The 14,349-nt window shown below is 45.8% G+C and overlaps 1 protein-coding gene across 2 annotated transcripts in view; it reads left to right on the top strand.

The window, feature by feature from the left end:
* The window catches only part of PCSK5 (proprotein convertase subtilisin/kexin type 5), a 455,881-nt gene that overhangs the window by 429,471 nt on the left and 12,061 nt on the right, over window positions 1-14,349 (top strand). For both annotated transcript variants that reach the window (XM_046022868.1, XM_046022867.1), the window contains 3 exons: window positions 772-1,002; window positions 2,494-2,671; window positions 7,273-7,490. In XM_046022868.1, the coding sequence (XP_045878824.1) occupies window positions 772-1,002; window positions 2,494-2,671; window positions 7,273-7,490 (627 nt within the window). The remainder of the gene's footprint in view (window positions 1-771; window positions 1,003-2,493; window positions 2,672-7,272; window positions 7,491-14,349) is intronic.

The raw sequence follows: 14,349 nt of genomic DNA, 5'->3' as shown, positions 1-14,349 counted from the left end.
GCACTCCTTGGGGGCCTCCCATATGCTGTGAGCTCCTCTAGGCCTGAGAAAAAGCAGGGGACAATACAGACAGAAAACAGGGGGAAGACAGACCCTAAAAAAGTAAGTCAAAAGGAAAAGTAAGTCAGGGCAGGGGAAACAGGAGGTTGGGCAGGATGGAGTTGAAATGAGAGCAAAGGCAGCCTGAAGTCTTCATACATCTAGGAGAGCCACACATATACTCTAAGGCAGAGGGAACCGCAATGGCTAAAACCCCGAGGTAGAAATGAACTGTTTTGATTTTATCTGTCTAACAAAAATTTACCGAGTGCCTGTTACAAGCCAGGTCCTCTCACTGGAATACAAGAGGCCTTTTTTTGATCCACAGGTTATTACAATACATTCCAACAACTGTTGTCAGTGATAAGCTCAGGACGTTCTGGGAGGGTTAGTGGAGGACGGCCGTGAGCGTCACGGGGTGAGCAGGCCACAGACTGGCATGTGACCACACCCTACAGAACTGCCTATTATTGTTGCAGTTCTGGTAACTACACTGAGTCTAATATTTCTGGAGTTTGCAAGAAGGGGTTCTCTAGATATTACAGAGATGAAACGGCCATTTTTCTTCTCATTTGACAAGAATGCTCTACCCAGAGTCCAAGGGCTCGACCCAACTTGGTGCCCCATGCCCTAGTCCAGAGTCCGAGAAATCTCTGAAAGGAAGGAGGAAGAAGTGTGAACACGCCTTCCAGGGCCACCCTGATCCTCTCCCCCGTGGTCTTGTGCCGACAGATTGCCACAAGTCCTGCCAGACCTGCTCATCCCCCGGGACCTGTGTGACCTGTCAGGAAGGTCTTCTGGTCAACCACCACGGGGACTGTGTGCCCCAAAAGGAATGCGCTCCCTTTGAGTACTGGGACGTAGAGGCTCTGGGATGCAAGCCCTGCCATGCCAAGTGCTTCCGCTGCACGGGGCCTGCCGAGGACCAGTGTCACGCCTGCCTGAGGGACCATCTTCTTCTCAGTGAGTCACGTGGCTTCTGAGGAGGGCTCTCTCCTCCCCTCCATCTGGGAAACTACCTTCCATAGTACCTGGCACCCAGTAGATGTTTGGGTTTTCACTTCATATTTGGAAAATTCTCAAAACTACAGAAAAGACAAAAGTACAAAGAACGCCATGCACGTGCCCTTCACCCACCTCGCCCACCGCTAATCAGATACCCCGTTTGCTTAATCATTCGTGTGCTCGCTCTCATCTCTTTCAACGTGTGTGCCTACATCATCCACAATAAATTTCTTCCCGACCATCTGGGGATGTGATACACAGAGCGTGGCTCCTTTTGCAACAATACTTTAGTATGTATTTCCTACAACTAGGGACGCTTTTTGACATAGCCATGGTACGGCTGTCGATGCAAGTGAATTTAACATCAATACTTCACTGTATCACTGTTTTATAGTTTTGGCAATTCCCCGAGAACAGGATCCCAGCTCCAATCAGGTATGCTTTCGGTTCCTGGGTCTCTGTAGCCCCCTTTAATCTGAATCATTTCCACAGACTTTTTTTTCTATAGAACACTGACATTTTATTTTATTATTTTTTAAAGATTTTATTTATTTGACAGACAGAGATCACAAGTAGGCAGAGAGGCAGGCAGAGAGAGAGGGGAAGCAGGTTCCCTCCTGAGCAGAGAGCCCGATGCAGGGCTCAATCCCAGGACCCTGAGATCACAACCTGAGCTGAAGGCAGAGGTCCAACCTACTGAGCCACCCAGGAACCCCTAGAATATTGACATTTTAGAAGGATACAGTCCCTGTCCCTCTAGGGGAGTCTGTGGGACGTTTCCCACGATTAGATGGAGATGATGATTTCTCAGCCAGAATACTCCACAGGTGATGTCATGTCCTCCTGGAGACCCAAGATGTCACCTGCCCCTCACCAGTGACGCTAACTGTGGTCACCTGTTCAGAGGGCTGGCCAGGGTCTCTGCTGCTTAATTACTGTTTTCCGTTGCGAGTAACAAGCAGTGTGTGGAAAGACACTTTACAATCATGCAGGTAAGCAGCCCCTCATCAAAACTTCCCCTGGATTTTTGCATCCAGGGATTAATGAATCTTCCTGAAGTCTGGCATGGTCTGAGGTTAGCTACCTCCAGCAGATCATACTGGAAGGTTATCACGGATGTGAAGCAATGCCCTCAGGTTTCCAGGTGACTGGGCTAACACAGGTATTCGAGAAAGAAAATGAGACAAAGCTCACTCAGTGAGAAGTGGAGCAGTGGAGGGGCGTGGGAGCGAGGGAAGGAAGAGATGAATATATTAAAGACCTAGAAAGGGTTAGCATCTATCTCCCTACCCCAGGAGACCTGAGAAGCAAGACACTCCCAAGGACATCGTCTCTTTCCTCCTGCACCCTCCCCTTCCGCCATGGTGAACCACGGGGAGCGCAGAGAGCAGGTTTTGGAGACACACATCATACTTAATACCAAGACAGACTCTTTTCCTTCCTTGGCAGACATGACCTGTGTACAGGACTGTCCCAAGGGCTACTATGCGGATGAGGACAGCCACCGATGTATGCCCTGCCACAGCTCTTGTAGGACGTGTGAAGGGAGACACAGCACACAGTGCCTCTCCTGCCACCCAGGCTCGTTCCAGCTGCAAAAGGAGTGCCTGCTGCAGTGCCGGGAAGGGTAAGGCGCTCAACACACGCTTCCCCCGTTTAGCCCCAAAACCACTCTGGGCAGCACTACCGGGAAACCCATTTTACAGATGAGGAAGCTAAGTTATATAACACCGGGTTGAAGTCTCAGTGCTAGGAAGAAATGAAGACGAGAGTCCACCCAAGATCTACTCATCTCTAAAGGCTTTCAGCTAGGGGCTGGCTGGCTCGGTCCATATGGCACATGACTCTTGATCTTGGGTTCGTGAGTTTGAGCCTCATGTTGGGTGCAGAGATTACTTAAATAAATAAATATCTTTAAAAAAAAAAAAAAGATTTCAGCTAGTTCATAGTAATGGACGAGGACACGGGAGAGGCAGGGTGACCCAGTGAGATAACACGAAGGGTTATCATGGGTCACACTTCCGTTACTAATTTGAAGGTATAGGCAATCACAAGGCAGAGGCAAAGCATTCTTCCCTTAGAGAAGTCTGAAACCATAAATATAGGTTCTTCTTCTTCTGCATTAGGATTTGTTCTGATCAGATTTAGGCGAGATCTAAGCCAGGTATGCGGAACATCAATTTTACAAAGGGAAAATTTTCAATTAAATATTCCCACTTACACGCCACCAATGCTCCAACCTCCCACGCCCCCATAAATCTACAACATACAGGTTTAGGTGCCCTAAGCAACCTAGATACATAGATGTATCCTCCTAAAAGCACGTCACAAATAAAAACTCTTTAATTTTTTTGCTAGGAAAAACTTTAAGTGTATTTATCAGAAGGCCTGATTCCAGCATATTTGAAAGAGGATTTGACGGAGTCCTCCCTTTTCTCCCCCCAGGAATCTCCACTACAGAGAAAGATGTAGATTGCAAGGCCATTGCTAATTCTTCCTTCCCAGTCAGTCACCTAAGGCACTGAGGGTTTCCAGACCCAAACTGAAAGGCTATGCCCTTGGACTTTCCCCAATGCTTCTGCCCAGATGAGACCTCACGCTCTTTCCTTCAGCTCTACAGCAATTCCTGCCTGCACGGTAGTGCTGAACATCTGAACAACTGCCCTCATCCATTCACTCATTCATCCCACACAAGTTTGATGAAGAACACCTTGGATGTAAAATACAAGGATTTTGACCTTCAAGTATTGATCCTTCCTGGGGCGCCCGGGTGGCTCAGTCAGTTAAGCATCTGCCTTTGGTTCAGGTCATGATCCTGGGGTCCTGGGATTGAGCCCCGCATCAGGCTCCCTGCTCAGCGGGAAGCCTGCTTCCCCCTCTCCCTCTGCCCCTCCACCCTGACTCATGCACACACACACACTCTCTCTCTCACACTATCTCTCAAATAAAGAAATCTTTTTTAAGAATCGATTCTTCCTATATATTTCTTACCAAGAAAATTATAAACGTGGGGGAAAAAACCCTCTTATTTTTACACATATTACTACAATACTCAGCACAAAGTCACACACCTCGGCCCTCAAAAACACCAGCCCTATGGTGTGCCATTGTTCATTTGGCCATGAACAAAAGGCCATACCCAACAAGAGCGGGGATAGGGCCACCTGGCTTAGCCTTTCCTCTTCATTCCAGGAAGTGCCTGAAAAGATCTGGATCCAATGAAAGGAATCTCCATCTCCCTCAAATCAAGTCATTAAATATTCTTATGCACAAAACGGTATAATCCTGTCATCTAAATAGTTGTGGACCATCAAATTAAGAAGATAATTGTTCTGTTGTGAAGTATGTGAAGTTACCCACTGGGAGGAGAGGCACGAGTTGCCATAAATTTCTTTAATGAGGAACAAATGGGATATTAATGAGGTATAAGTGGAAATATTTAACAGAAATGGTTCCTTGTACAAAATCAGTGTTCCACGCACATTGCCTCAACCTCATATTAAATCTCTTTGCCTTGGAAAGGCAGGTATATGATCCTCCGAACCTTCTACCCACACACATGACTTTTTTTGTGTTTAACCTCAGAAAAGATTTTTTTTTAATATTGTATTTATTACTTTTGAGAGAGAGCACAAACAAGTGGGAGGGAGAGAGAGAAGCAGACACCCTGCTGAGCAGGGAGCCCCACATGGGGCTCGATCCCAGGACGCTGGGATTATGACCCAAGCCAAAAGCAACCGAGGTGCCCTGGTGCTTTTCATCTTAGAAACAACCTATCGACATTTGTAATATTAGTAAAGAATATATATGCTGCTTTGAAGTTTACAAAGTATTTCTACTCAGAATAAATTTTTATATTATGATCTGGTTCTCCAACAATACTCAGAGATTGACTTATTCTCCCCATTTTACAGATGAGAAAATAGAGGCTCAAAGATGTTAAGTGACTTGCCAAACGTCACAAGGCTACTAATACACAGTGGGGCCAAGACAAGATGTCAGATCTTCTGACTTCAAGTCTCCCTGTATTGTCTGTGTGGGAAAGTGTGGGTTTCTACCTTTTCCCGTGGCTTTCTGGCTTTCTCTTCCCATCTTCTGTGGCCTTTATCGGCTCTTCAGTTCCTGACAGACGCTTTCTTTGTCCTCCCTTCATCATCCGGTCTCACCCAGGCTTCCTGACTGACTCAGCTATAATTTTTCTCACCTGATGGCAGAAGGTAAAACAAGGCCTGATTTGCCACAGGCTGGGCCATGGAGATACAAATGCCCTCACTCAGGTCAGGGACAGGTGGTGAGAGAGAGGCGGACTCGCGCTACCTTGCCCTGGATTTAGTTTCCAACGACTTCCGTGGAACTGAAATAAACTTTAGGGAACCCAATGTGGCAAAGAGTCTCAGGCCAGAGAAGCCAAAGACAAACCATCGAAGTTTCTAGAATAGCTTCAATGTGCCCATGTCCAGAGATGCCAAGAAGGGTTAGAGGATATCTAGAACTTCACCTTTATCAACGATTTCTTGTCTCTCTTCTATCTTACTTGAAAATTTTTTATTTACTTCACCCTGCTTTGTTAGAGTGGTAAACAGGTAGGTTCAAATCACATGAGCCCGCTTCATGAGCTGTCTGACATTGAGCCAATTGTCTGAATTCTCTGAGCCTCAGTTTTTACTTACATAAAATAGAGATGATAATACCTAAATCATCAAGTTTGTTCTGAGAGGTAATCATACGATTCATAATTATCACAAGTATGTGTGATTCATGATGTGCCATGCGCTGTTCCAACAATTTTCTCAACAATAACTTGTTTAATGTTAGCTACTAACATTGGCCCCATATTACAGACCTGAGACACAGAGATGGTATGGGACTTGCCCAAGGTTGCGCAGCTCATGAGTGGAACTGCTTGGCTTTGACCCCAGGCAGTTTGTTCCAGAGGGCAAGCTCCTGATTACATGGCTCTAGCATCTTACTTTTAGGTTCAATAAGGTGAAATAATGCCTGTGAAGTCCCGAGAGAACTACCACGTACCTAGTTAAAAAGTTAATGAACAGTGATTATGTTACATTTAGCCTCCAAAAATTTTTTTCAGAGGTTATACCTATTATGTTACGAAAATTAGCATCACTCAGGTCATTTGCTATTTCAAGATAGATTTTTTTAAGATTTTATTTATTTATTCATCATAGAGAGAGAGCATGCACACAAGCAGGGGGAGAGGGAGAAGCAGACTCCTAGCTGAGCAGGGAGCCCAATGAGGAGCTCGATCCCAGGATCCTGGGATCATGACCTGAGCCGGAGGCAGACACTTAGCTGACTGAGCCACCTACGCGTCCCTAAAGATAGGAGGTTTTTGAAAATTACGAAACCAGAAGAATCACTCAGAGGTACACTGACAACATCTTCCCTACCCTGATTCCATTCAATAAAACCTGAAGCTTGAATTTTCTGGTGGAGAAGCACATGGTTATAGAGAAGGCAAAAGTAGTGAAAAATTACTGCGGTTCAAAAGAACTAAGTTCTTTTGAGTGTGTTACCGAATTTAATACTCACAAACTGCAGGGGAGGGACTATAGTGCTCAATTTCAAGATAAGAAAACTGACTTATACTGTAGTACCCCATTTAAAGATAAGAAAACTGAGTCATCAAATTTATCAGTCTCACTACAGGCACCCCTTGGAGATCCCACAGTTCACTTCTAGACCCCTGCAATAACGTGAATATTGCAACAGAGCAAGTCAAATGAAGTTCTCGGATTCCTGGGGCACATATGTCAAAGTCAGGCTTATGCGCTACGGTAGTCCGTGAAACGTGCAACAGCATTATGTCTAAAAGAGCAATCGACACACCTAAATTAAAAAACACTTGATTCGAAATAAGGCTAACCGTCGTCTGAGCTTTCGGCAACCACCGATCACGCATGACCATAAAAAGTAGAGTAATAATGAAAAAGTTGGAAATGTTGCAAGAATTACCAAAATGGGACAGAGACAGGAAGTGAGCAAATGGTATTGGAAAAAACAGCGCTGAAAGACTTGCCCCAAAGCACCCGCAAAGCATGACAAAACGAGGTGTGCCTACAGTAACCTGTCCACTGAGTAAGGCTAACGAGTAGTCTTAAGTCACACAACTCGGAAATGAAACTGTGTGACTAACCTGGATGTTTCCAGCACGCCCAGGTCAAGAGCAAAGCTTAGTATTCAGTGTTCCGTGTGCCCGCTTGGTTCCAGGTATTATGCAGAAATCTCCACGCAGCGGTGTGAGCGGTGCAGCAAGAGTTGCTGGGCGTGCCGGGGCCCGCGGCCCACCGACTGCCTGTCTTGCGACAAGTTTTTCTTCCTGCTCCGCTCCAAGGGAGAGTGTCTTCGCGACTGCCCCGAGCATTACTATGGGGAGCAAAACACACAGACGTGTGAGAGATGCCACCCGACCTGCGACAAATGCAAAGGTGAGGGTGTGTCTGTCATTCTGCATGGGTGTGGTTGGGAAGATGAGGATTGCTCTGGGCCTGGCCCCTCTCTTCTCAGCTCTCCGTCCTGCTGTCTCTTCCGACCCTCCCATCCTTCCAGGTCCAGATACAGGCATCGTCTCCCCCAGGAGGGGTTTCCCACCTGCTCTGTCCTCCTCTGCTTGTTGAACTTGGAATCTGCCTAGGGAGTTTTATTTTTACTATTTCAACAACTGCTTCAGATGTCTGTCTCCAGCTCGCCCAAGCTCCGTTCTCAGCTCCCTGAGACTTCTCTGTCCCAGAGAACCCTAGAATCAATGCGTCCCAGAGTAAACACAATCTAGACTTCCTCTGGCGGTCACTCTTGCTGTTAATGGACACAATGTCCAACCAATACCTTACGGACATCCTTCCCTTGCCCCTGCCAACCCACCAGCTCCCCAACAAAGTTAAATTTCAGGGTCTGCTGATTTGCTCTCCTAAGCATTTCTGTACTCAGATCTCTTTCTCATTTTTACTCTCCTCATTTTCCATTCTCAGCATCTCTCAGCCGACTTTCTGAAGTACCAGCATGTGACTTGGACTCTGGTTTTGCCAGCCCCCCTCCCCAGGTCATCCTGCACAGTAATTCCAGACCCACTGAAAATTCCCATCTGCTGGGCGTGGAAAGATAATCAGGATGTATTATTCTCAACATTGAAGAACTACCTCCTACAATGTTTTAATTGTTAAAACTTATTAGGTTAATATTGGTAGTTGGCCCAGTATATTTCCGCTATCCTTTACAAAATTATCTTGGCTATTTCCAGCCCCTTTTCTATATAAATTTTTTATTTATTAATTTTTTTAAAGATTTTATTTATTTATTTGACAGAGAGAGATCACAAGTAGGCAGAGAGGCAGGCAGAGAGAGAGAGAGAGAGAGAGAGGAGGAAGCAGGCTCCCTGCCAAGCAGAGAGCCCGATGCGGGACTCGATCCCAGGACCCTGGCCTGATCCCAGGATCATGACCTGAGCCGAAGGCAGAAGCTTAAACCACTGAGCCACCCAGGCGCCCCTCTATATAAATTTTATCCTCACTCACATTTCATTAAAAAAAATCCCTTGGAGGGGCGCCTGGGTGGCTCAGTGGGTTAAAGCCTCTGCCTTTCGCTCAGGTCATGATCCCAGGGTCCTGGGATCGAGCCCCGCATCGGGCTCTCTGCTCGGCAGGGAGCCTGCTTCCTCCTCTCTCTCTCTCTCTGCCTGCCTCTCTCCCTACTTGTGATCTCTCTCTGTCAAATAAATAAATAAAATCTTTAAAGAAAAAATCCCTTGGATATTAATTGGCTTTACACTGAATTTATTTGGGGGGAGGAGAATCCATTGTTATGATCCTGAGTCATCACATTTATGAACATGGTGTATCTCAGCAACCCATACATTTACTTGTTGTCCTTCAATAAATCCAATAATTTTTTTTTAATTTTTAAAAGGTGATTCAAGTTTTTCTCCAGCCAGTCATTTTAGCTTAGGACCTTGCCTCTCCTTCCATGTATTATAGAACCTAAAGCCACTCAGCACCACCAAACACGTCATACTTTCACCCCTCTGCACCTTTTGTCTACATGCTTCATCTTCTGGAAAACAATGCTGTAGGGAATGCTCAACTTAGAACACCCAGTTTAGGCATCATCTACTCTAGGAAGCATTTCTTTTTTGGTGGGGGGAAGCTTTTCTTAATCCTCTCAGAAATGCTCTTCCTTACTCTTGATTCTGTAACATACTGTTTTATCATAGTTCTTTTTACATTAATTTTAATCAATCATGTCCATCTCTCCTAGTTATTGTGAAACCCTCAGGGCTGGGATTGTGCCACATTTATTTTGTATACTCTGTTCTGGTCTAGACTGTAATACACAGTAAGTGCTCATTTAGTGTTTTCTGAATGAACACAAAACAAACAAATTCTAAAGTCTTTTTGCAAATTGGAAAATTTGCTATTATTAGACCTCCAAATATTGAGCCTCATCCCTTTCCTCTGATCTCCTTCTCGGGAATTCCTTATTTAATGTCACTCAAACTTTCCTGATCTCTATGTTTCCCACCTACTATTTCAGATTTTTATTTCTTTGACTCTCTGTGGTTTATACTAGGTTAATTCCTCAGTACTTAATTCCATTCCTTCAATTTGTTCTCTGTATTTAGTTTGAAGTTCAGCTCATCTATTATTTTAAGGTTTTTTTAATTTAAATACCTTACTTTAAAATTTTAAAAATATTTCTTCTTTATACCCATCTCTCTCTTTTTTTTAAGATTTTTTATTTATTATTTGACAGAGAAAGAAAGATAGTGAAAGAGGGAACACACAAGCAGGGGGAGTGGGAGAGGGAGAAGCAGGCTTCCTGTTGAGCAGAGAGTCCGATGCGGGGCTCTATCCCAGGACCCCGGGATCATGACCTGAGCTGAAGGCAAAGGCTTTAACCCACTGAGCCACTCAGGTGCCCTATTTTTTTAACATCTTTAATATACTGATTTTTAAAACTTTGTCAAAATTCTCTATAAAACTGGTATTATTTGAAGTAAATTCATGTTCTAATCGTCGGTTGTGTTTGTCATCTTAATGTTCATTTTCTCCATATATTTTGGATATTTGGTCTTGAGTTCCTTTTGAATGGGAAATTTCATCCTTCACCCGCCCCCTTTATCCCTACTCCTCTCAGCCTAGTGTTTTTTGGTTAACTCTGCCCCTGCCCCCCACCCTGAAACTGAGTCCAGAGGTAGGACATCCCAGCCTTCCTGAAGGGGATGCTGATGACAGTGCAGATCCCATTAGCAACCCAGCTGGCAGCCCTGGGGAGTTCCTGGTCTGGAGGTGAGGTCTACAGGGGCAGTGTCCCCCTCTGACTCTTGTTTTAAGATCTCAGCCTGGATTTTGGCCCACATCTAACAGGAAGCACTTTTAGTTCCTATTATGATAGAAAAGTTAAACTCACAGACACCATCCCCTACATCTAGGCTCAGAGCAAAGCAGATGGGTGGCATTGGTCAGACAACTATTATGTATTTATATTCCTTTTCTGATCCAAAGTGATTTCATCTTATTTTTAAGCCCACCTAATCATTTATTTATCTATTTATTTATTTATTTATTTATTTATTTTTGGTTCTGTTTATATTTATTCTACCATTTCAGTCTGTGGAGTGTACGGGTTAGGTCAGAAGCTGAATTCCCATGTGATTTTTTGATGTAGGTGTGTTACCAGTGGATAATCAGATTCTTGGAAGAGCACCATGCCCTAAACTATCCTTCTGCTAATACAAATGCCTGGGAGTTGGGTATAGTTAGAGTGTTTGGTTTTTTTTATTTGTTTGTTTTTTGTTTTTGTACTTAGTACTTTTAGAGGAAACACGCAAAGTCCAGGCTGTTACAGCCTGCTTCTACTCTTGCTTTCTTTCCCTTCCAAAATGATTCATCTCGGAGCAGTTAGTTGACCCCATAGAAACATCAAGAATGGAGATGAGAAATTCAGCTCCTTCCCCACCCTTGGAGAAGACCGTCAGCCACCCTTGCTGTCTACCCACCAAACTGACCTTCCTAAGTACCATCTTGATGATATTTTATAATAACTTCTCCCCAGGTGCTTCCCAAGTACATAGGAATATGGTCTTCTCCAGACTGAAGGTGGCCTCCATTATCACTATGCCTTAATGCCCCCAATCTACTCCTTCCCAAATGGTTTTCCTGAAAAACCATACATACATGTATGTATGTTCCATACATCCAATTGCTTGCTAATGAGTTGCTCGACACCTCAAACTTGAAATGTAAATGCAGTTTTCTCCAGCCCCCTCACCCCATCCGTAGACCACCTCTGCCCATGCTTGGCATCTTGATGAATGGTTCCACCACCTACCCAGTTGCCTGAGGCAGTAACCTGGTCAGATTACCCTCTGATCCTCCTGTCTCAACCCTCACATTCGCTTTGTCCTCAACTCCTGTCCATCTACGCCTGTTATCTCCCTCTCCCCTCTCTTCGCTTTACAGTATCAATGCCTTAGTTCAGACTCGTATCTCCCCTAACCTAGTTATTCACCAATCTCTAACTGGCCCTCCTGCTTCCAGTATTAGCCATTGTATACCAACCAGTCATCCATTATGTTCTCAGATTGATCTTTCTATGTAACAAATACCATAATGATACTTCTCTGCTTAAAACTGAATCTCCCTCGGCAGTGCCTGCATGGCTCAGTCAGTTCGTGTCCAATTCTTGGTTTTGGCTCAGGTCCTGATCTCAGGGTCCTGGGATCACGCCCTGCATCAGGCTCTGCACTCAGCAAAGAGTCTCCTTGTCTCTCTCACTCCTCTGCTCCTCTCCCATGCTCGCTCGCATTGTGTCTCTCTCTCAAATAAATGATAATATCTTTTTAAAAAATGACTCTCCACTGATTCTAGGATAGAATCTTAACTTAGTTAACTCTGCATATGAGGTTCTTCATCTTGGGACTCACCTCATCCTCCACCACCCTCTAAATCCAGGTATAGTCAGTTTCTGTAAACCTGAGCCAACCTTGCCCCTTCTCCTTCCACAATACTTTCCTCAGCCTGCTGTCCCTTTCTAACCCATTACAGTCAGTATTTCCTCTACAAAGCCTTCCTTAATCCCTCTATTGTGTTCCTTTAGTACTCTGCATTCATCCATCTGCTTAGTTATCCAACCAATGTTTCTCCTGCAGTATGGCCCAGACAAGGGTTCAAGGGTGAACAAGGCTCTCAGGGCCCTGGAGCCCAGAGGGCATATTTTATGTTATTTATTCTTTCTCTCTGTCTCTTTAAACTGAGATCCTCAAAGGCAAGGATTAATACATCTCATTTGCCTTTGTTTTTTGTTTGTTTGTTTTTGTCTTCAATCAATTCATTTACTTGTTAGAGAGAGAGAGCACAAGCTCTCTTGTGGATAGGAGGGGCAGAGGGAGAGGGACAAGCAGACTCCCCGCTGAGCAGGGAGTCTCGCCTGGGGCTCGATCCCAGGACTCTGAGATCATGACCTGAGCAGCCACTTAACCGACTGAACAACCCACGCCCCCCATCTCACTTACCTTTGTATCTCAGCACTCAGCACGGTCACGGAGATAGGCAGTGACAGCAGCCAGTGGCTCCAAGGGCACCTCAAGCAAACGGTGATGGTGCCAGGCAGGGAGGTCATGCTTGCTGGGCTAAGGCCACAGCTAGCACAGTCCATGACACATCTGAGACAGTGGAGCTCTGTCCTCTGTAGGCCTCTATCTCCAGCCCATCATGAAGGTGACCATCAGAGTGGCCTTCCAGGTCTGAAGCAGCAGGGGAAGTCCATCTCCAGCAGGCAGGGGCTGGAAAGGCTTAAGGCCATGGTGCACAATCTCCAGTTCTCCACTCTGCGATTTCCAAGGGCACCATGGACTTCATCTGCTTGGAGGGCAAGGTAGGCAAAAATCTGGTCACGTCTTTCCAGGCCTGCCTCCATGACAAGGTCATTAAGGTTGGCAGCTTCCCTCAAGCCCCTCAAGTCCCTCAAGTCTGCAAGGTACTCGCCGCCAAGTTCAGAATCAATTTCCCCACATGCCAGGGGATTCTTTCTCCCATGACACAAAGGAAGAGAATGAAATGCTGCCCAAAGAGAGGCCAGGCACGAGTCACCTGGAGGGGCCGCCCTGCAAATTGGGCAAGAGTTGGCCCAGGGAGCAGGTCATGGTCAAGGTGCTTGAGAAGGTGGGGAGATAGGGAACGTGGACATCCCCGGGATGGACCCACAACAGGAGGAGATGACAGGCCAGAACTTCCACACCTTCAGCTTCGGGGACACTTGAACTTCCAGGCCAAGGCGCATGCCGCGAGTACGCCTCTGGGCATCATCCAAGCCCTGGGCCGCCTGAACCTCCCGTGGAAAGGCGAGAAGTGCCAGGCCACCGCCTGCTCCGGAAGGTTCCTCTGGCTTCCGAACACCTGAGTGACGCCTCGCCGAAGAAACAGAAGCTGGAGGCGCAGAAACGTTAGGAGCTGGAGGAGCAAAGACGATAAAAGCTCCAAGAGAAAGAGGCAGAGGAGAGGCATAGAGCAAAGGAAAGACAAAGAAGGGGAGAGAGAAAGAAAAAGAGAGGAGACGCTTCCCAAGAGGAAACAAAAACAGAGCGGCCGTGAACTCTGCCCGAATCAGAAAAAGCTCGAGAAGCTACAAGCCGAGCAGCCGAAAAAGCTACGAGAGAAATTAAGGTGGCAGAGCGGAAGCGGCGCTTGGCGGAAGCGGTGTGGGCAGACAGTCAGACCAATCGCAGGGCTGCTAGGCCGAGCCCGGCACCGCCCACAGGGCGTGGCTGATCTTGATCTGCAGCTCCAAGCCACGTGTCTGGCTCTTGGCTGCCACCTGTGTGTTTCTCTGAGCTGTGGGGTCAATGTCACAGCCCCCCGCCCCACCACTTTCTTTGGGCTGCTTACAACCATACCGCCTCCCCCCAAAAATAAGTCTTAATACCAAGAAGGATGTTAACAACAACAACAACTTGGAATATTCAATAATTTTTCAGTTATTTTGGAGTGACTATCAGTAACATAAACATTAAATTAATCTTAGGTACAAAGTGCTTAGACTAGTGGACAATCTAAACTAACCTGGGACTGGTCACATGCTATCCATACCAGGCCTAGAATTTCTTCTAAGTAACTCACAGCACCGTGTATCAGCACTATCCAAATAAAACAACGCAAGCCATACACACATTTTTTTTTAAAGATTTTATTGATTTATTTGTCAGAGAGAGAGCAGAAGCACAGAGAGCATCAGGCAGAACAGGGAGAGTAGGCAGAGGGAGAAGCAGTCTCCCCGCTGAGCAAGGAGCCCTATGTG

This window comes from Meles meles, chromosome 11 (assembly GCF_922984935.1).
Source record: "Meles meles chromosome 11, mMelMel3.1 paternal haplotype, whole genome shotgun sequence".
Classification (NCBI taxonomy): Eukaryota; Metazoa; Chordata; class Mammalia; order Carnivora; family Mustelidae; genus Meles; species Meles meles.
This window is presented reverse-complemented; position numbering and strand designations above follow the sequence as displayed.